Source organism: Xyrauchen texanus, chromosome 6 (assembly GCF_025860055.1).
Source record: "Xyrauchen texanus isolate HMW12.3.18 chromosome 6, RBS_HiC_50CHRs, whole genome shotgun sequence".
Taxonomy (NCBI): Eukaryota; Metazoa; Chordata; class Actinopteri; order Cypriniformes; family Catostomidae; genus Xyrauchen; species Xyrauchen texanus.
The window spans coordinates 29,773,029-29,796,433 of record NC_068281.1 but is presented as its reverse complement, the minus strand read 5'-3'; the positions used below and the strand labels follow the sequence as shown (position 1 = coordinate 29,796,433).

The window sequence follows — 23,405 nt, the reverse complement described above, 5'->3', positions numbered from 1 at the left end:
ATTAATGACATTATAATTACAGTTATTATAAAATTATACCAATAAAAGATCTAGGTAAAACATTAAGCATGTCAAGCAAGATGTCATATGAATTAATATCCATATAAAAAAAACCTCTTTATACATGAAAGCTTTTTACATGAGTGTAATCGAAAGTGTGATTCATCCATGCTATCATTTCCCACATCCATTTAGAACAAAAGTGGTTGTCGCGTTATCTTTGCCTCAGAGTCTCGCACACATGCCTGACCCTCCAGTGCGCCGGGGCTAAAAAGGCGATTCGTATTCAAAGTCACACTCCCATACCGACGCATTGAGTCTGAGAGGTGGCCATAAAAGTGCCTTGAGCCTTCACTCTCCAAAGCCCATTCAACAGGAAATGCTGGATACCATGATGAGAAATCAAGTTTGTCACAAAATTAGCCATCCTTTTAATGGAGCCATAAAGAGTATCTGCAATGAATTGTTAGGCGATCACATAATACTACCGGTAATTGCAAGGATTAGCTGGTCAAACTAATGGTTTGACACTAAAATGGTAATGAATGGTAATTTGAGGTAAATGGACTTTTGGGTTGCTGATGGGCACCACTTCCAATAACTGATATTTTCAGTTTTATTAATGCCCTTTCATCTTCAGGATGAACAGTGCTTTTTGGGCAATTATTATCATATTCATCATTTGAGCCTTTGGAACAAACACTCTGTATGTTTACTTCAATCGAGCAATCAAGCTACAACAGGTTTTTGGGTAGTCAAGTTTCAGTCTTCATCTGTTTGACCAAGTAAACACAACATAATGCGTAATCTAGGAAGTTCATCAGCAAGTATTATATGCATGCTGTGCATTCATTTTCATGTCTTTCTGGGCATGCACACAACACCAAGGCCAGTTGTGCTCTGATTAACAAGTATAGCCCACATGCTCGTCAAGGCCAACCTACAATCTTATAATCTAGTTTTGTTAGTCTAAAACATAAAAAAGACAATTTATTGTTTTAGTATAACAGAAATAAAACTTTTAAAGTGCATATAAACGTACAGAATGACTTTCTTATAAACAGTTTCCAACATATTTCCAGAGACGTTGCAATGGGATAGGCAAACCAGGAAATTGCCTGGGGCCCCGAGCAGGAAGGGGGCCCCCCTCAAGGATGGCTGATTACAGTGGACCACAGCAACGACATCATTTAATCCCCTTAAATTAATTGATGGTACAAGACACTGCAAAGACACATCCAGAACCCTCTAAAGGGCCCCCCATGACACAAGCTTGCTGTAAAATTTTCACATGGATGAATGATTTATGTGTCTTTCTGGGGGGGTCCATTCTGCCTGGGGCCCCCAGAGTCTCTAGAAATGCCCCTGCCTATTTCGATATCTTGCCGCAAAAGAACAGTTAGCTTATTCATGCATTTAAACAACACCCTATTCCACCCTTCCTGCAACAAGTATCCCTTACAATGCCTGCTACAAATCCATTCGTCCCAACGCTAGGACATTTAAATTGGTCTTGCATTTTCCCAGTCACACAATCTCCTCAAAGCTGTCATTCACAACAGCTTGTAACCCTTCATTTCCACCATGGCCAGATAGATGTGCCTCAGAAGTGCCTCTGCCTCAAAGCAAAATAATCAAAACACGGCAAGAATGTACTCAGTTATTAGCCATCCACATCAAACTTCTCACTTAAAAAAAAGAAAAAAAAGTGGCACCCAGACAGAGAGCATTGGCCTTTGCTAAGCCAGGACCTATCAGAGGAAACAGAAAAACAAATCTATGGTGGCAGTGTTGACTGCAGGACTAATGGCTAGCTTAGGGTGGGCGCATCCTCCATGTATTTATTTCCCTGTAGAGCTAACACTGGTGGCCCTGTTCTAATCCTGCATAAAAGCATTACTCTCTCAGGCACAGGCTGACAGTCTAATGAATCAACCGTTCCAGCCCTACAGCAGACAGTGTGAGGAACCCATCGGGGGCTGGGGATATAAACGTGCACGCACATTCACTGAGTACACACACAGACCCACACAAAAACCCACAGGCTAGACAGAGATATGTCATTAAAAGTGCATCAGTCAAAATAAATAGAGAAACGAGCGCCTTGCTTGTGACAGTATTGGTGAAACCTTGATTAAACTGCAACTTTGTATACTTTACAACATGGAGACAGGTTGCTATTCAAATCAACAGCCTAAGGGTGTGCCAAAAATATGAATAATATACTGTACAGTGGGGTTCTGAGTCCACTTGTGAAAATACTTGTACTTTCCTTTTTTCTCATTTAATATAGTTGTTGTCATTACAAATTATGTTATCAGCATAAAAATTTGAGTAAAGTTTAGTATTTGGTTTGTCTCCCTTTAGCTTTAATGGCAGCATGCCCTCGAGCTGACATGGACTCCACACTTTATTCTGCCTTTATGCCCTTCAAAAACACTCAAACACACCTTACTGTCTCATATTTCCCTCTCAAATCTCAACAAAACCCACATTCAAAGCAACTGACCACCATTTTGCCTCTGGCACACTTGTGAGTAAGTACCGGGCACTTAAATGGCAACCAGCGGAAATCCCTGATGCCCATTAGAACTTTATGTTTTCCAGAGACACAAAACTGCAGTCTGCCTGACTCACAGCACCCTCACTCAGCACTATTAGATGAGCTCTCTCTCTCCCTCTCTCTGTCATCTGTTTAGTTACAAACCACAGCGTATCTGCTTTATGCTAATTTGCTCTAAGATCATTCAAAGGATTCAAAGAGAAGTCAACAAAGCAATACATTCACAATGGAAAAGAAAAATATAATGACTGGAGTTTTCACAAAGAGTTTTGCTTTACAAAGAGATACTGAGAGAAAGAAAATGCCATTTGATTTGGGCTTCTGCGAAACAGATAAGTTGAATGCTTGTGTAGAAAACCGAGAGTACCAAATAATAGTTATACAAACATGTTGGTGGAATAGGAATGTATTTTCTTTCTTACTGTTAGGAGAGAGATTTTTTTTTGTTGTTTTTTTTTTTTGTTTTTTGCAGGTCGACTCCACGAGGAGTGCTGTTTTAATGAGAGGAGCTACACGCACTGCCAAATCTCATGTCCCGGGCAACCAGAAAGCCTTTGCTAATTAGATGCAGAGCTTTCCAAAACACAGGGCTTGTCAATTCTCCCATCTCCCCTCTGGATTGTAAATCAAGAGTGCAGTGGAGGAAGCAGCACACATTATGTCAGTGTGGGCTGAGTGATTTAAATTATACGAGAATTAGAATGGAAGCCCTCTCTCGTATGTTCTGTAGCATAACGACCATTGGCAAGGGATTTGACGAGAAAAGCTTTAATCTTTCTCCTTGCCTTGTAATGGCTGGTAATCACACTTTAAGAGCTAAACAGACCTCACATGACAGATACTAAGCATACTAAGGAAAGGCCGGAGACATTGGGGAAAACAATTTGAACAGGACATCAATCGAATCTGAAAGTGAGAAAACGTTCAGGTCTGGTGGGGTTGTGTACGATGAGATCTGATGATTTCATTACCTGTAAAGGGTCTGACCTGCATTTCTAACTGAACACTCTCATAAGGGTCATTCCATGAAATAGGTGGCTTTTGTGTCCCCCATTAAGAAATGTGTAAACAATGACTTTTGCAATGAAAAGCTGACACCAGCTTTTACTGTTATTACATGCCTTTTTCTTAATGCATCAGCACAATTCCAGTAAAACAATTTTCCTCCTCTTCCTTCCCTTGTTTTTAGGAAGTCTCTGGTTCTAAAAATCTTTGAAGTTAGCATGAATTGGAAGTTGCGTCCAACTTTACTTCCGTACTTTCAAATATTTCCGTGTGAAAAAGCTTATCGAACTAGAAAAAAAATGTAGGGCAGGGGCTTTGTGACACTCTGTCAGTGACATTACCGTGACATTATCTTCCCATGCCATGTATTTTGTTGTCTGTCTTTGTGTGAGTGCACATTTTTGGTTGTTTTACCTGCATTGTGGTCTTCGGTCTGTCTTGTTTCATGTCGGGAGCAAGATGTCTTCCTGTCTGGTTTGGTTTCGGTCTGTGTCGGGATCCGGACACTCATTCTCCATGTCTGTCTGTTATTGACGTGGATGCATCGCGCTTATCGCAGCATGCACTTGCGTCAATAGTTTTTCTATCTTGCGAACACTGGTGCACGTTGTGCTGAGGTTCGGTCACTTCGGTCTAAGGGCACAGGTGTCCTGTCTTGTTTCTGTCACCTTTTGCGTGCATGATGTGGTGTTTAATTTTAGTGTGAGAATGTGTGGCATCGCTTTGATTGGCATTGCTACGCATTATCTCGTCTTGTTTGTTGGTTGGCATGGGAGTATATTGCCTCATTGTCTTGGTGATGTGCGCTCATGCCATTCGGGCATTTTGTTGTCTTGTGAGAGCACGTGGCTTTGTTTGTTTCTGTATCGCCATGTGTCTCTGTCTTACGTCATACCCCACCTTCTTGTTTGCTTATTATTAGTTAATTTGTTGTTTGTTGGACTTTTTAATCGGTCTTGTTTCCAGCCTTGTGTTTTCAGTCATCCCTGTTGGTCCTGTTTCCCCCACCTGGTTCCGGTTTTGGTCTGGTTGGTCCTGTTTCCCTCTGACTCAGCCTGGATTACTCTTTTTTCCCCTTCGGGGTAGTTTATGTTTGCTTTCTCCCTTGTAGGAGATTTGGTTCGTGATTTTTGCCCTTGTTGTTATTAAATAAATTACCTTTTATTTTTCAACTCTGTGTTTGGGTCCTGCCTCTGCATTCTCTGTCATTATGAACTGGCCAGATGGACCCAGCGGGTAATTTTTTTTCCTCACGCTCTAGTCTGGCATGAACTGGCCTTCCATTACCCGGCCTTGAGCCGATCTGAGGAGTTGGCGTCAAGGCAACCGTCCTTTTGGTGTTTAAGCCGAGGCACTCCTCAGGGCTTGGGTTATGGTGAGGCTGCCATAATACATCAGTTCCTGTCTGGAATTGAAAAGACATTTGATTGCAAGATATGGGGAGACCTGCGAACTTGGTTATTCTGGGAGGTGGTAGATCGTGTCATTGAGATAATGGAAGAAAGATTTCTACTCGGGCTGTGGGAAACCAACTTCGACGCCAACTTCGAAACCAACTTCGACGCACACACCTTCCAGCCCCTGCCAACTCCTCAAAATTCACTCAAAGATGAGCGTCACTGCAGCAGTACTTCCCTCTACCTGGAAGAGGAGGAGGGCACCCACTCTTCAGTTGCTGACAGCGTCCACGGCCATGGAGACTGTTCCCCTGTCCCTGTCGGCACCCACGGCCATGGAGGCCTTTCCCCTGCTGCTGTCAGCACCAACGGAGGCCATTCCCCTGCTGCTTAAAGTGCCCATGGCCATGGAGGCCATTGCCCTGCTACTGCCCCGCCGCGCCTGCCATAGCCAACGAGCCAGCGCCCATGCCTGCCACGACCAAGGAGATACACTCGCGTTTCAAGCCCGGGTCACGAGCTGTCTTCATGTTGTGCTGAGGTTCGGTCACTTCAGTCATGATGTCAGGTGATGTCTTATGGTGTCAGGTGTGTGTGTGTGTGTGTGTGTGGCCGATCTCTCTTGCACAGATTTTGTTGCCTGTTGCGTGCATCGCGTAGCGTTTGCCTCGCAATGAAAACTCAGGTTTCGTTTAGTGTGAGAATGTGTGGCATCGCTTTGTTTGCCCTTGCAACCATTTTCTCATCTTGTTTGATGGTTGCCATGGGCATATACTGACTCTGCGTTTGTGTCCTGCCTCTGCATTCTCTGACAGTTTTTATCCATCGGTTGTTGATGGATTGTGAAAAGTGGGCATTTCATACTGGAGTGGAGGCAGATGTAAATCCGAGTTTGCAGTAGACACAAACACACACCCCTTCCACTGTGCTGCTTGAGCCAGAGCTGGTTATGGGGAAATTAAGCAGCAATCTCAACATATTGATGATCAAACAGACAACATAAACCCAAAAGCATATTACAGTCTGTGCTGATGAAGAGGCTGTAGCTGTTGAAAAATGAGTGAGTAAAAAAATAACAATATTTCAATGTTTTGAATCACGATACACTAAATATAAAGGGGGGAAAACACGTTCTAGTACTGTACATCCCAAGATACCTGTTTTTTTATTTATTTATTATCCCCTTTTCTCCCAATTTGCCCAATTCCCACTACTTAGTAGGTCCTTGTGGTAGAGCAGTTACTCACCTCAATCTGTGGTGGAGGACAAGTCTCAGTTGCCTCCGCTTCTGAGACCGTCAATCAGCGCATTTTATGACGTCGCTCTCTGTGCATGACAACGCGGAGAGTCACAGCACATGGAGGCTCATTCTACTCTCTGCGATCCATGCACAACTTACCAAGTGAACCACTGAGAGCAAGAACCCCTAATCATGACCACGAGGAGGTTACCCCATGTGACTCTACCCTCACAAGCAACCGAGCCAATTTGGTTGCTTAGGAGACCTGGCTGGAGTCACTCAGCATGCTCTGGATTCAAACTCGTGACTTCAGGGGTGGCAGTCAGCATCAATACTTGCTGAGCTCCCCTAGACACCTGTTTTAAAAAATATGAATAAACTCCAGAGACATCCAAAGCATTGAATTCAGTAGTGATCACCTCAGCAATCAGGTGTGAAATATCTCGAACACATCCGTGAATTCGCCATTATTTCTCCTTCAAAATGTAAACTGATGCCAGTTGACCCGTAACCAAGGAAGTTTGGGTTAAGGAACGGGAGTTTTGAAGAAAAACAGTCGAAAACACACCTTTTCATCTCTGCATTAGCTGCTTTAATGGCAGGTTTGCTAATACTCTTGAAGGGGTGGGGTTAAAACTTAATACCAAATGCATATGTCAGCAGAGCTGAGTCAGTCATTTTACCGGAAGAGCGAGTTATGACATTTTGTTTAAAGATTATGAGGTCAAAAATTGTTTTTTATAAAATAGCCAATATGCATGGATAAATCTTTTATAATAAGACTAGTAACATGCATTAATACAATACATTTTGATTTCATGCCGATTTTAAAGGTATAGTTCACCCACAAATGAAAATTATTGCTGACCCTTATGCCATGCCAGATGTGTATGACTTTCTTTTTTCAGCAGAACACAAATTAAGATTTTTAGAAGAATATCTCAGCTCTGTAGATCCAAAGTATGCAAGTGAATGGGTGCCAAAATGTAGAAGCTCCAAAAATCACATAAATTAGCATAAAAGTAATCCATAAGACTCCAGTGGTAAAATTAATGTCTTCAGAATCAATATCCAGTCAATCTCCACTGTAAACTTTCACTTTCACATTCTTCTTCTTGTGTTTTAGTGATTCACATTCTGCATGCACATCGTCCCCCTACTGGGCAGGGAGAAGAATTTCTAGTAAAAATTTATAAACAAAAGACTTAAATATTGATCTGTTTCTCACGCACACCTATTTTATAACTTCTGAAGGTTAGGATTAAAACACTGAAGTCGTTTGGATTACATTTATGATGCCTTTTTTCAGCATCAAAATTTTGGCACCCATTCACTTGCATTGTATGAACCTACAGAGCTGAGATATTCTTCTAAAAACCTTAATTTGTGTTCAGCAGAAGAAAGGAAGTCATACACATCTGGGATGGTATGAGGGTGAGCCTTTTGGGATAACTATCCCTTTAAGCATATTTTGTATGGACCTTGACGGTCCAGAGTCACTATTCACATGTGAAGTTTAAAAAAAAAAAGAATTAAACAAAAGGTCCTTTTGTGTTTCATGGAAGGAAGAAAGAAAGTCATACAGGTTTGGTCTGTCCCCACCCATTTGTTTCCAATGTGTAAACTTCACTTGAGATTACACAATGCAATCTAGAGTATATCTGATAGAATGTTTACAATACTACAGAAATTTGCTTTTAAAATTACTTTTCAAAATGGAAAGGCACATATTTCATGGAAATACCCACAAAGACATACAGTACCTAACTCCCTGTTGTGCTTTAGCTCTATGGACAATGTGGGTGAAATACACTGAGCTCTTTCAAATAGTCACAGAGGTGCTATAAGGCCAAACTATGTCTGAAATGTGGCTCACTGTATAATCAATGTGACTTCATTACTTGACTGAACTTTAGCAAGTATTTTGTACAATACCAAGCTTTCAATTTCCAGGATCCTCTTATATAAAGGTATTAAATAATACTGAATATAATAACAAAACTTTAATCCTCCAAGCCCATGTTACTGTTAGGAGCTCAGTGCTGGTATCATGTTGGGCATTGATCTCTGCACTTAAATTGGCTCCAGGCAGCGAAATTTGCTCTTGTTTGGTAGAGAAAAAAATACCGTATTTGTCAAGACCACACATCTCTCTTTGTGTCTCTTCTCATCAGGGTGCAAAGATAATGGAAACCTTTTGCCAATGTCCTCACTCTATTTCTGAACAGCAGCAAATAGTCAGATAACAGTGCGGGAGGGTATGTGTGTGTACGCAGGAACCTGCTTTGCATGCCATTTTTTTGTGGGTTGCTTAAGGACTACAGAGTTCCTTGAAACTCAACATGAAGCAACTCTAATAACCACATCCTGAAACATAGACTTGTAAAACCAGCATGATTTGAATGATTAAAAGGACAAAAGTACCTTAATAATCACCCAAAACATCACAAAGCACTAACCCCATCACAAAATATTCTCAATTGCTTGGCTCAGTTCTGAAAAATCAACATGAAATCAAAATTGACCCTATTTAATTCATGTTCCTGATCTTATTATGAACGATTTACCAGTGCAACATTTTATATAAAAATTTTATGACTTGATCTTGTTAGTCAACTTTTTTTTCCTGATGTCACCCAGCCCTAAAGTGGATAAAGTTAACCAATAGCCAAAAAGCTATTTAGGCATTGTTTTAACAATTTCACATTGAGATCTGGCTTTATTAATGTATTAGATATGATATAATTCTAGATACAGAAGTAAAATAAGTTATGAACAGGTTTTTAAATTTGATTTTAAGGGGATAGTTCACCCAAACATTCAATTCTTTTTTTTCATCATTTACTCACTCTCTAACTGTATTTTTCTTCTGTGCAATAAAAGGAGATGCTAGGAGGAATGTTAGCCTCAGTCACCATTCACTGCATCTCCTTCTGTATTCCACAGATGAAAGTAAGTCAAATGGTTTGGTATAACATGGGGGTGAGTAGACAAAATGTTCATGATTGGGTATCTTTTGAGTACATGTTTAAAATGAATGCACATTTGATCATGTATTTGAACAAGTAATTAATCTTTATTTCCAATGATTTGAAATAAAAGCAAACAAAAGTGTCTAAACACCCTCCTACCACCCTTCGTATCCCATCATGTTAGCGTTTGCTTGCTTCCATACACTGTTTCTCCTGGGGACTAAAGTCAAGGTTTTAACAAGGACCTGAAACCCTCTCTTTTATCCCAAACTCGTCGGTTTATCGGTTCACCCCTCCCCTAATCACTTATTACTGAGGCACAAAGCTGTTTATGGAGACAGTTACATTTGCATATGTTTGTGTTTTCATTTTTTTGGTGTGTGAATGTGGTGTAGTGGCGGGGAAAATATCTCTTTGTTTAACTGTGAAATTTCAATGGGGGTGCTGAGTTTGGCTGTGACCGAGAGTGGAACAAACATAATCACAATTCAAAACATTTTGTGATATTAAAAATAAATATATGGTAATTCCAGTTGAAATACACACCAGCTTTGATTATCTAATATTTCAACACCCTCGCAGTTTGTAATTCTCTCTCTGTGTGTAATGCAATTCACAACTAATACAAAAAAAACCTCCCTTTGATATTGATCACAAATCTATTAATTAGATTTACATCTCTGTGCAGAAGTAGGACTTTTTTTTGCTTAAACAGTCTGATCTCACAGTGATTTTCGTAGTTCTTCAGCTGAAATCGGTCTGTGTTCACCAAACTGCCCCCAGTGGCCAAAGCTTGATATGTTGTTCAACGTATGGGCACGTGTGAACTCCAGTTTCCGGAGAAATGTTCATAGAGTGGCACCAAAAAGAGTTGTAAAGCATGTTGTTTTAGTTGTAAATGATGTAATACAGTCAACAAGAATGCATATTTTGACCATTCGCCCAAATATAACCCAGACCCGAACCCTAAACCTAACCATCAATGGAGTAGAAATGTAATCTCTGAATCACCAGTTTATTTTTTGTTTAACAGCAACAACAACTAGACCAGCTACAAACCAGCATTAACCAGCATAAACCAACCTGGACCATTATATAAATTCATACGTTATAAGATGGTCTTATCAGCAGGGGTATTTGATAGCACACTCTAGCTAAGGCCACCCTTGGTCAAACGGTCATGGGGTCAGTGACCGGTCTTAAGAAGCCTGGGGCTCCCTTCATGGCAATCAAGGAAAGTAAATTACTCTCAGGATTGTTTGCATCGTCCTTGCAGCTATGCTACTAACACCACAACCTTATAAATCCTTCATGACTCAATAAAGAAGCATTATTTTCACACCAGGCCTATTTTCACTGTTTAATTGCGACACAAATCACTAAAGGTTAACCAGAAAAAGACCACAGAGAGTTTTGTTTTCTGAGACAAGCCTTAGGCAACCAGTCACGGATATGCTCACCTTTCCGACAAGCTCCTCCACGCGGGGGACAGGTTTGCCCTTCTGATGGCATATGGTGGGAGGAGACTGGCCATCCCAATCGTGCAGCTCCTCAATGCTTTTCAGATACAACAGTGCCTTCAGGCCTAAACAGTAGTCTTCAATCACTGTGAAGTCCTGGTTCTGCACAGCGCTGCATACCTGTTAAATATGCACAGATATATAAACAGCCTTTAGGGCTAGAACTGACGTAGTGAAAAAGCAGTGATTACTCTATCCAGATCAGCTTTAAGTGTGTGTTTTCTTAAAACCAGGGTGTTTTCAATGGCTGAATCAGACACAATAGAAAGAAAATCTGAATGTGAGGTTCTTTATTCACTGGTAATCATCCTCTTAGAAGAAGCTCTAAAATCACATTTGCATTCATGTTCAGATTAAAAAATGGTCATTATCATTGACGACAAAGGCATTGGTTCTTGCCTTGCCATAACCGTATGTACTGTAGCGAGTCAGAGAGAGGTTTGAGAGCTGTAATGAAGGGGAAGATAATTAATGAATAATTACTACAATTTAGTTTGTTTGTCACACAAAGATCTTATTAATAGCTTCAGCAGACTCTGAGTCTAGTGCTCAAGTCAACTGGACAACTTTTATGGTACCTTAATGCTATTTGTTGTCATTTTTGGAGCTTTGCAGACATGGGCATGAAGAACTGCCATGTATGGAAAACGGCTGCTTCAAGAGTCTTCAAAAACCCTCCTTTTATGTTTCACAGAATAAATAATATGGATTTGTAATGGCTTGAGAGTAATGAAAGAATTTTCATCTGGACTCCCTGCAGGAATCCCATGCTAAAGTCTTCACCACCCTACTTGATAAAACTCAAGAATAAGGGATATTTGGGATATTTAGGCAAACCTTTAGGTACTTTCTAGATGATTACAGTCATTTGCAATACTTGGTAGCAAGGCCGTTGGAAACTGAAGAGATACTCAAACATATATTATTATTTTATATTTTAAACTTAATGAAGGTGAATTGTACAAAGAATGATATCGAAGAAGAACCATATGTTCTTAAATCTGCCGTTCTGAATGTATGATAATTAATGCAACAGTTCACCCAAAAATGAAAATTGTGTCATTATTTACGCACCCTCATGTCATTCCAATCATGAATGACTTTCTTCCGTGGAACACAAAAGATGTTTGCCTTAATGACAGCCTCAGTCACCACGTCAAATAGGTTTGGAAAAACATGAGGGTGAGAAAATGATGACATAGTTTTAATTTAAAAAATTGTGAGAACCTTAAGTACCAATGCATCTGTGTTCTATCTTATCAGTCTGTTCTTAGTTATCTATCACACATCTAGTCTAAACAAAGATTGTCTTCAAGATTTTGGGGCTGTTAAAGATTTTAACCACTTTGAAAAAAAAATTTAATTACTGGAGATTTCAACATCTTTATCCATGTACTGTCTGATCCATTGACTATCAGTTGTACTAAACTCACTTGGCTTTATGCAACAAGTATCTGACCCATACAGAAAAATGACCATTTTGATCCCATACAGTTTAACAATTCAAGACCCACAGATAGTAAAAGTTGCCATTTCTGAGCACTATTATGTCACTAAGCAATATCTCACTGCTGATAGAGCTGTGACCTGCATGGAGCTCATATTTTCTCTTTCTCCTCTCATAGCCCTCTCCATAGACACTCTAGTGAAGAACTTCAATCTGAGGCTGTCTGAATGTATTAACTCTGCTGCCCCTAAAAAATAAAAAGCTGTCTTCAGGACGATTACTTTTCAAGTTTAATTGACAGCCACAAAGAAAATCCCAGATTTCTCTTCTGCACCAAAGAAAGGCTGCTTAACCAGTCACCTCAAATATCAATGAACTTTTTACAAAAGTGCAATGAGTTTGCAGAATTCTATATTAATAAAATGACTAACATAATAAAAATGTAAACAAAACATAGCCTTATCCCATAAAACTTATTCTGTTGGATTGATTTCAAACTCTCCACCTCCACATTCATCACAATGGTTCTAATGCATTCAGTGAAGTCATATAATTTATGAATTCTTCTAGCTTCCCTTTTGCCCAATTGCTTAATAACTTATTTTTGTTAATCAGTCCATCCAGCCACATTTTTTCCACATGCTAAGGACTAAAGTCACCAATTGTTAGGTCTCTGCTAAAGAAAATAAATATTGATTTTTCTGTTCTCAGTAACTACAGAGCTCAATAACTTTTTCAACATTAATAATTTTAATGAGACAGTCTGTCTTTCGGGCCAACCATAGCACTGAATCTGCTCTTCTTAATGGATATGCAAGGTAAACTGTCAATCATAGTTCTTTTAGATCTCAGTGCTGCATTTGACTGTGTTGGCCTATCAGTTCAGTCCTAGGCTGTTTTAGATCCTACTAAACTCTTTAAAGCCTAACATATGAAATAACATCCAGAATGTTCTTTTTTTTTTTGCACATTTACAATTTTTTTTGGGGAAATTGTTTTATTTTTTATTATAGGAAGTTAATGATAGCTTATAAGGCAAATCGATGACATTTGTTTAATAATAGAGCAGTCTGCATATATAAAGTACATACAGATATCAGTTCAAATTCTAAATATATCTTATAACAATTATTTTAGTATTTTAAAGGCTCTGTAAAGCTCTGTAAAGGCTTTTATTTTGATGGTTATAACATATAATGGAATGCAGTGTAATAATGATTGAGAGTTGTAAATAACTTTACCTGAAAAGCCCGCTTTTTTCAAAAAGTTGCTTCAATTCAGTAAATATTCATTTTGAAATATCAGTAACAATTGTTACTGTTACTTTATCAAAATTATCAAAGATTTTGTAGAATAAACAAGAGCACCACAATACGAAGGTGGCCATTTTGAAATTGAATGCAATTGGCAATGCCTTCTACCTGACCTTGAGATAATTCACCAGGAGGAAACATCCATATAGTATATTGCATCCAACAGTTTTAAGCACCGTATTATTGTACTTAAGCATAGTATTTTGATGATGTTGTGGCTTTAAAAACCATGTATCAGAAATGATAATCTGAACTTTGTGGGGTTAAGGGGTAATGCAATGTAAGTGTTTACACACACACACACCTTCTGATTGTGGAGTCCCCCAAGGCTCACTTCTGGGTCCTTTATTATTTACCCTATATATGCTGTCATTAGCTGGTGTAATTTATCAAAACAACATCCCCTTTCATTATTATGCAGATGACACACAATTCTATTTTTCACTTGCACTAGATGGCCAAAAATAAATTAGTACACTGCAGAACTGCATAGAGAGCTTAAATTTGTGGATGTCACAGAACTTAAGACAGAGATCTTCAGATAAATTCTGTTTGGCCCTGTGCCATATCTAGAATCCTTTTCTCAGATGGTCAATATTTGCATCAGGGATTCAGGAATTGTGCTCCACAGAAATGCCAGTTAAAAAAAAAACATATTAGCAATGTGTGTAAAACGATACATTATCACATTCTCAAAATATTTTCAAATTCTCTCTCCTGCATGCAGTGAAAAAAATCATTCACAAATTTGTTACATCTAGGCTTGATGATTGCAATAGTGTTTTGGCTCCATCAAACACTTACAAAGAGCTAGTAAAATGCTGACTCGTACTAGACTGAGGAATCACATTAATCTGGCACTTAAATCACTTCACTGGCTACCAGTGTTTTAAATAATTGATTTAAAGGTCTTCTTAATTATATTTGAATTTCTTCATGGTGTTGCTCTACATAGCTTAGCAATATGATTATGAAATATACTAAAACTAGACCACTCAGATCACCCAACATTTTGTTTATATGTAAAACACAGCTGAAAAGATATGAGTCAGCCTTTAGTCATCATGGTTCCAAGCTATGGAACTGACAGCCTGACATCCTACAAGAAGATCACTAACTTAGGATTTTTAAGAAGCATCTCAAAGTGCACTTGTTTATGAGGGATATTACAAAAACTTTATTTTTCTCTTCAACTCAGATTTGAATTTTTCTTTTGCTTTCAATTTTCCTATCTCCTTGCAAATGTATGTAAATGTGTTCATATCCCTGATATGGCGCTGACTTATGGCAACATACCATTTTCCTTTCCATTTTCGCTATTCAGAAAACATAGGCTACACCAAATTGTATTATTGGAATTAAAAAGACCAGTTTTTCATTTGAGTCACCCTTAAGCCCCTTTCACAAAGCAAGCAACACATAGTGACAAAGCGACAGGAAGCAATTCTTTTTAAACGAGAGCACACTACTTCTGGCAACACGAGCGTCAGTGACCGTTAGCGACAAGATCTGGGTGCGGTGAGCGACACAATAAAGTTGAGAAAAGTTTAACTTTATGCAAATGCAGAGTGACATTCTGGAGTGACTACCCATGGGAGAGAAGGCAGCGGAGCTCATATCATCTGTTGACGTACTGGAGTGGAATGCAGGCAAGACAAAGAAGTTATTAAGTTGTGAGGGATTTCACTACTCTTTTCATATGACTGTAACCACATGTATGGATATAATAAACAATGATGCATGTTAAACCTGTGTCAGATACTATCCGCATTAGGAGTGAGTTTGTTTAATTTTTTAATAGGTTGTTCGTCTTGTTTAATGATATGATGCAATGAGCACTGCTGCAGGTTATATAAAACGCTCCCTGCAGAATGCTCACTTTAAGAGGCAAAGAGAACTGAATCCTTGTCACATTAGATTTTAAAATTTTAGATCTTAATTTTACCGGCAGTATAATCTGTAATCACCATTTCAAAAATGACTATGGCCAGACATGCAGTCCACCAATAATGTTAGAGCGAGATCAGTAGTAATGCCCAATAACATCTTGATAGTGCTGAGATGAGCAACACCAAGCGACTATGCCCTTAGCTGTTTGAACGGGGCTTTACAAGGAAGATATGTGCTAAAGTGCTCCTCAAATTGTTTAATGTATTACAGCATCTTTGATTTGTTATAGATAGCGGTTTCAATTATATTATAGCAGTTATTTATTTATTTGCAAGTGTTTATAGTAGGTCTAATATAATTATATTAAGGCACAAATAACACAATTATAATTTATGTTTCATGACAAATTAACAGTTATATTGTACAGTGAGGCCATGAAGAGTGAACAATTGACTACAATAAGGATCAGCAAAGCTTTTAAGGGCAATATTAAAGTAAAAATAATAAATATTCACTTAACATTAGTTTTTAGGAGTTTCAATTGTACACATGGAGTATATTAATTTAAATAAACATGTGAGTAGAATTGGAAAAAAAATTGATAAGAATTTGTTTTGTTGCCATTTTTTGATATACAGTAGTATAGTATTGCCACATGGCAGCATTTCCCCCAAATTTTCCCATTGTTTTGGAAAAAATATTCTGTTTACTTTTGTTATCCACAATATTACAATAACCCATGATGCTTTTTTGTGTAAATTATGGTTGCAACTTCTGGCAATTATGACTAAGCTTGCTTTATACAAGCAATAATATGTTTTTACAAAACTTAGTTACACATGCAATCTAATGTAAAACCAAATATTGTAATTATTCTCCCTCATCCCATGACCATCGAATAGAAGGAAACATGAAAAAGTGTTCACAAATTGCTAAAAGCATTACTAACATCTTTACCCATCGCATCATGAACATGAACAGAGCATGAACAACCACAAAAAACTTTGTGATTACGTGTCTATAAATGTTCAAATACAGCTATGTTTGTTGTTGGTAGTGTTTTTTCATGTATATTTTATAACCTGCATGTTCAATATCTTCACTTTTAATAAAGAAACCACATTTTGTTTTCTCCATCGCTCTGCAATGCAAAAATAGCAATAAACAGGGATTTATACTACTTTATAATTTTTATAATTTATGATTTATAATTACTAGGATTTATAGTACAGAATGTTTTTTATTCATTTACATTTAGCTTATGCATTTCAAGGTGACTTATTTACAAATTCAAATCAAATGAGCAACAATATTAGCTGCGCTGTATAGAAAAAGATGTAATGAATGTACATAGTGACTGATGCTAACATTCTGCCTAACATCTCCTTTTATGTTCCACGGAAGAAAGAAAGTCATAGGGGAGTAAATGATGACAGAACTTTACAAAACAATTTTTGGGTGAACTATCCCTAAAAAGATGGTTGGACTGATTCAGTCCACAAAGGAGATGGAGGTGCAATGTGTTCCCGTAACCCGCTATTGACACTGATTCAACTGTAGTGTGGTGAGGAATTGGCCACTTCACAATTTCTCCTATTACTACAAGCCAGCACTTTGCTATTATGTGTGGGTGTGATTAAAATGTTTTAATTCCCATCTTTTGCCACACAGAACTCCCAGGCACTTGCAAAACATAATTTCCGCACATAATGAGAGTGTTTTGATTTATTTATTTAAAAAGAGATTTCAGAGGCTGTGGCATCATATTGAGATAATGGGTTTATTTGCACTAACAACTTGTTCAGAGCAGTGTTGTAAATTGCAATTTGCTTTGAGATTGTTGCTGCTCCTTGGCTACAGCAGCACTGTGTGAGCATAGCCGTTAGTAGACTCCTTATTAAGGTTGATTAGAATGGACTACTTAATGCACTACTTAAGGCGTGAAGCTTGCACCTTGAATGTTGCATCTGGTATAAAACAGAAATAACACAGCATATGAAAGTATGCTTTTACCCAAGCCATGCTTGTTCAGATCATGACGCTATGGAGCTTAGAAATAGTTTAGTCTATTCAATAACGTTATTCACTGTAGCTCTCAAATCTAATGCGCTTATTCAAATTTGGCACATTGTATCAAACATGAGGTTACATACTATATTTAGTTCTACACAAACGTGAATAAGATTTCAGAGATGCAGCAGAGGAGAACATAATCAGTGAATAATGACTTCATTTGCCATTTGTTCCTCTCACAAGTTATCATATATGGTTTCTGAAGACTTGAAATAAATTGCATAGAGTCATATTGACACTACAAACACTGTATTAGGTGGTGAATAGTAGCTCTTACCTGCAGGACAGAGGCTCCAGCATGGAGGAACTGCAATCCAGACTCAGCTGAGTCAATGCCACCAGTGGCAAGGACGGGGAAGCCAGGAAGTGCTCTGGCTATAGCTGAAACAGCACGCAGAGCAATGGGACGAATTGCATTGCCTATCCAAGAGAGAAGGGGAAAAAACCCTTTAAAATGTAAAAATAATTATTATTTTGATTGAGTTTATACAGATCACAAAATCCAACTTGCAGTCGGGGTACATCATTGTTTCATATTGCTTCAAAAATAACAGCGGTGATTGCACTAAGACTACACAGGAAGCAGACCTTCAATTAAATAAGAAATGCAGCAATGACATGTTTAATATACAGTATGTAGAAATATCTATATTAATGACTTTGTCATTAATGACCTTTGTGCATTTCAATATAGTAGCGAACAAATCTGTAAAATATCAGACGTCACAATCACATTGTTCTTTCAAATAATGTAATCCCCATTTCTTCTACATGATTTTATTGTATGTCCATTGAAGCCAGTGGTTGCAAAGTCCATACAGCGCTCTTTAAGCCATGCTTTAATGTTGGTCTATAGCAGACACCTGTACCATTCAAATCAGTGGTACAAAGATAGATATTGATTGGAAGAGAGGCTTTAAACACTTCTTTTTGAGTCCCGCCTAGATGCAGAGCTTCTCTGGGGTCCATGAGAGATGCATGAGCATTATTTGTACTGGATTCTATTGGACATTGGGATTTCAGTCTTTGTTTTTGTGCTTGACTTAGAAGGTCTTGTGCATTGCTGTAGTTGTGTTTTGTTGTCTTCCTTGATGGTTCCCAGGTGTGACTTGTCATTAGTTTCATTAACCTCATTAGTCTCTGTGCATATACTGTAAGCCCTCATGTTTACCTTAGGGCTCCAAAAAACACAAGTCTGTGTTTCCCCACTTTTGAAAAGCACCAGCCACAACTGGATAGGATGCTGCCTTAGGAGGCAGGCCTACGTAGGCACTAGGCAGCAAGGCATCTCACTCGCTTTTGGAACAGAACTGTTTGTACAGGGGTTTGAACACACTGTAGGCACCACCACACCTCTCCCCTCCTCTCCTCCCTGTCCCATTCTCTCTTTTCTTCTCTCAGTTTGGCAGGATTCCTTAATGAAAGCAGAGCAGCTTCCTGATCAGCCAGACAGATGGAAGTGTTTATCACATTACATTTAACCTGATTTTCCCAGCAGGTTCCCATTCATTGATCACAGCCGTACGTTTGTCCACATTCATTTCGTCAGCTCAGCTCAAAACTCCACTTCCACCATTTGATGGCTCAAGACAGCTTTCTTTTTAAGCCACACTCTGGCATGCTAAATGATCCTCATCATCCACATTATTCTCAAATTGGGGAGATAAATTGAATCACAGCACATATTTTTTTGCATCCCCATACCGCATGGTTAATTATATACATATGGGCACTTCCCGGAGCCTCTGGTATTTCCTGCTGCCCTAACTCTTTTCTGCTGTACCACCTGTTGGCTGAATGGATAGCACAACAAGTAGAATTTGTCATCTCTGTTCTGTTATGACAACTTAATATCATAAAGGCACAACACTCTGCTCACAATGAATGCCATTTGGGTGTGATTTAGAGATGGGGGTTTCAGCTTACTACAGCTTAAGTCACAAGGCTGCACTTCTAAACACATAATTCTTTACCATCTGCATGAGTGAAATATGCATTGAGGTAATAATGTCTCGGTAAGACAGCAACATTTGTGACATCTTGCTGAGGGTGCACTTGCTACGGCTGGGTCCCAAACCTAAGGCAGCTGCCATGCTGCTCAGTAAGTCATTGACTTTAAAGGCTTTTGTGAAGCATTGTATGAAGGAATCTCATAAGGAAACTTGTACCAGATAGGCTTACCAGGCATTAAACTAGAGGTGTGTGTGTGTGGGGGTTATTTCAAGGCCTAAAAAGGACAAAAAGATGGTCAAGCAAAAAGTGAAACGTGACAGTGACATCTAGGATGTACATTACAGGGACTGTACAGCATCACACCACCACTGCAATTCAGACACCTGAATAATTTCTGTGCTTCACTACAACATGTGGCAGATAATAATGCTCTTCTCCATCATTTCATCTTCATTTGATGACTAACTGCTGCCATGATCAAAAGAAAATGTGTCCCAAAAACATCTCCTTTTTAATAAATTCTTAATAATTGCACCAGGCAAAAGATTGTGGGATATTTTAAGCAGCCATGGATACATCTCTGCTGCCTTCAAAAATTGCCAAAATCAAGGCATCTTAGAAGACAGGATGTTACATATATATTGGATTCAGATGTGCCTTCCTACCTCTATATACTGCCTGTGAAGGCAGAATTTTTCAGATTTCGGATTATACAATTCACATGGACTCTGAAGACAGGCTATTGTAATCGGCGTGATGTCACAATCACATTAATATGGACACAAATAGTGCAACAAAGGTTGAGAGGCATCAAAGCACTTGTCGTCTGATGCCAGCAGACACCGATAACATTGTCAGGCTGCACACCTCCACTCAAGAACAGCTTCAGTTCTGGGATATTGTTGTGCTGTTATTATGGCACTCACTCGGTCCTTCCCTGTGCTGTTTTCTTGTTCTTTCACGCCAACCGTGCTGACAGCTCCTGTTGCTCTGACAATCTCAACATGTCCTTGTCAAACAGGGTCACTCACGCCTGTTTGTCACTAGTACCTGTGGTGAAGTTGTCGGCACAAGTTCGCTGCATGTCAATAGCTGCACTGCCAGGCCAAACACTAAACTTAGCTTGGTCAGTCATGAGCCACTGGGGGAAATCTATAAGATAGATTCCCTCTATCTCAACAGTGAGTTCCATTGTGAAACCACACTACAACAATAAGAGGGGAGTTCACTAAGAATGAATTTAAATATTAGTGTAGTTTATTTAAACGTGCTGTGTGCTCAGTTTTAGCACTTGATTTGGTTCAGGTGTCTTGATATATATGGCCGATAACGATGCTCTTCTCCATCATGATCTCCATCATGATCTGCCATCTGCTGCCATGATCAATAGAGAATGTACACTCACCTAAAGGATTATTAGGAACACCATACTAATACTGTGTCTGACCCACTTTCACCTTCAGAACTGCCTTAATTCTACGTGGCATTGATTCAACAAGGTGCTGAAAGCATTCTTTAGAAATGTTGGCCCATATTGATAGGATAGCATCTTGCAGTTGATGGAGATTTGTGGGATGCACATCCAGGGCACGAAGCTCCCGTTCCACCACATCCCAAAGATGCTCTATTGGGTTGAGATCTGGTGACTGTGGGGGCCATTTTAGTACAGTGAACTCATTGTCATGTTCAAGAAACCAATTTGAAATGATTCAAGCTTTGTGACATGGTGCATTATCCTGCTGGAAGTAGCCATCAGAGGATGGGTACATGGTGGCCATAAAGGGATGGACATGGTCAGAAACAATGCTCAGGTAGGCTGTGGAATTTAAACGATGCCCAATTGGCACTAAGGGGCCTAAAGTGTGCCAAGAAAACATCCCCCACACCATTACACCACCACCAGCCTGCACAGTGGTAACAAGGCATGATGGATCCATGTTCTCATTCTGTTTACGCCAAATTCTGACTCTACCATCTGAATGTCTCAACAGAAATCGAGACTCATCAGACCAGGCAACATTTTTCCAGTCTTCAACTGTCCAATTTTGGTGAGCTCTTGCAAATTGTAGCCTCTTTTTCCTATTTGTAGTGGAGATGAGTGGTACCCGGTGGGGTCTTCTGCTGTTGTAGCCCATCCGCCTCAAGGTTGTGCGTGTTGTGGCTTCACAAATGCTTTGCTGCACACCTCGGTTGTAACGAGTGGTTATTTCAGGCAAAGTTGCTCTTCTATCAGCTTGAATCAGTCGGCCCATTCTCCTCTGACCTCTAGCATCAACAAGGCATTTTCAGCCCACAGGACTGCCGCATACTGGATGTTTTTCCTTTTCACACCATTCTTTGTAAACCCTAGAGATGGTTGTGCGTGAAAATCCCAGTAACTGAGCAGATTGTGAAATACTCAGACCGGCCCGTCTGGCACCAACAACCATGCCACGCTCAAAATTGCTTAAATCACCTTTCTTTCCCATTCTGACATTCAGTTTGGAGTTCAGGAGATTGTCTTGACCAGGACCACACCCCTAAATGAATTGAAGCAACTGCCATGTGATTGTTTGATTAGATAATTGCATTAAAGAGAAATTGAACAGGTGTTCCTAATAATCCTTTAGGTGAGTGTATATAAACCAGCATAATTTTTAATGGAATTCTTTTTAGCATGACAATAATTGCACCAGGCAAACAATTCCGAGTTTTGTGAACAAGGTGCAATCTAAAATGTGCATAATTTACATAGAAAGAGAAATTCCTGCAGAATAGACCAGCTTAGACCAGCATGAAATTAATTGCTGGTCCAGGCAGGTTTGTGCTGGTTTGGTGCTGGCCTAGCTGGTTTACCTGTATAGCCATGCTGCTCACCAGAAAAAAATGAAGGTCAACCAGAACAGACTGTGCTTACCAAAATATGAAACCCTGATCCCAGTGGCCAAAGCGGTAAGTGCTGTGTAAGCAGTGTCACTGGCCCTACTTGACCCGCCCCGAGTGGGATTTGAACTGGCAATCCTCATCATGGGAGTCGGATGTGCTAATAAGGAGGCTATAAAGCCATGGCTCTAGCCTTGGTTGCTAGTGCATCTCTTAAAGCCAAGAGAGTGAGGTTTACACACTGCACAGCTATAATGTACCCCAGCTGGCTACCATTACAAATGGGCACAGGTGAACTCCATTTTCCATGTGAAATATCCACAGAGGTACAGGCTGCAGAGGAATGAATATTTTATAAAATGTACCCCTCAACCCAACCTCCAATCCTAAACCTAACCATCAGTGGAGTAAAAATGTCAGGTTAGAGGGGAAAATTATGTGAACACAATTACTTCCTGGTTTCAACAAGTTATCTGAACCCGGGTCTCCCATGGTGCTAAAGCAATGCACTTCCTTTTGCACCTAATGGTAAACAAGCTGGAGCTGATGTTAATGAGTCGGCATATTGTGGCTGATCCTTGGATTCCGGAAGAATCGGAAACAACATGTGTGATCATATTGGTCAGGATGGTCTTTCTGGTCAATCCAGATGATCAAGAAAGTCTTGCTTGTTTAGCTAGTTAAGAAGCCTGGTGGAGACACCAACACACCAGCATAAAAAAATAACAGCATTTATTGTGATTTGGATGCTGGTCTCCAGCATGAGATGGTGGTGCTGGTTGTTAGTGAATAACACACAGTTTTTTTCCACTGAAATTCAACCATAAAACTAGTGGTTATTGATGCTGTTGTTATGACTTTGCATTGTTATAGGCTTCTTATTTTCTGTAGGCTAATAGTGTTCAGCAGTATTACACTCGTGCTGTGTGAACAGCACACCCTGTGCTTAGAAAGGAGACTGTTCTGGACTCTGTAGAACTTGGTACCTTTTATCAATACCTCATTACTCTAAGCAGATACTATCACATCTTCCAACATGAGGCAGCACTGCTACGAACGAGCGCCATCCTCAGTCTGGTCCCACGCTGTGGTGATTGACAGCTCCGTGAGGCCATCGGTGGCATCTGTTAGCACGAGGCGTCTGCTCCCAATGCCAGACGCTCTGATTAA

General features: G+C 39.5%; 1 protein-coding gene across 1 annotated transcript in view; it reads right to left on the bottom strand.

Annotated features, from left to right (window-relative positions):
• LOC127644674 (dihydropyrimidine dehydrogenase [NADP(+)]-like) overlaps nt 1-23,405 on the bottom strand; it is a 210,900-nt gene that overhangs the window by 5,235 nt on the left and 182,260 nt on the right. Inside the window, exons 19-20 of the mRNA XM_052127984.1 lie at nt 17,698-17,840; nt 10,638-10,817 (exon numbers count right to left, since the gene is read on the bottom strand). Of these exons, the coding sequence (XP_051983944.1) occupies nt 10,638-10,817; nt 17,698-17,840 (323 nt within the window). The remainder of the gene's footprint in view (nt 1-10,637; nt 10,818-17,697; nt 17,841-23,405) is intronic.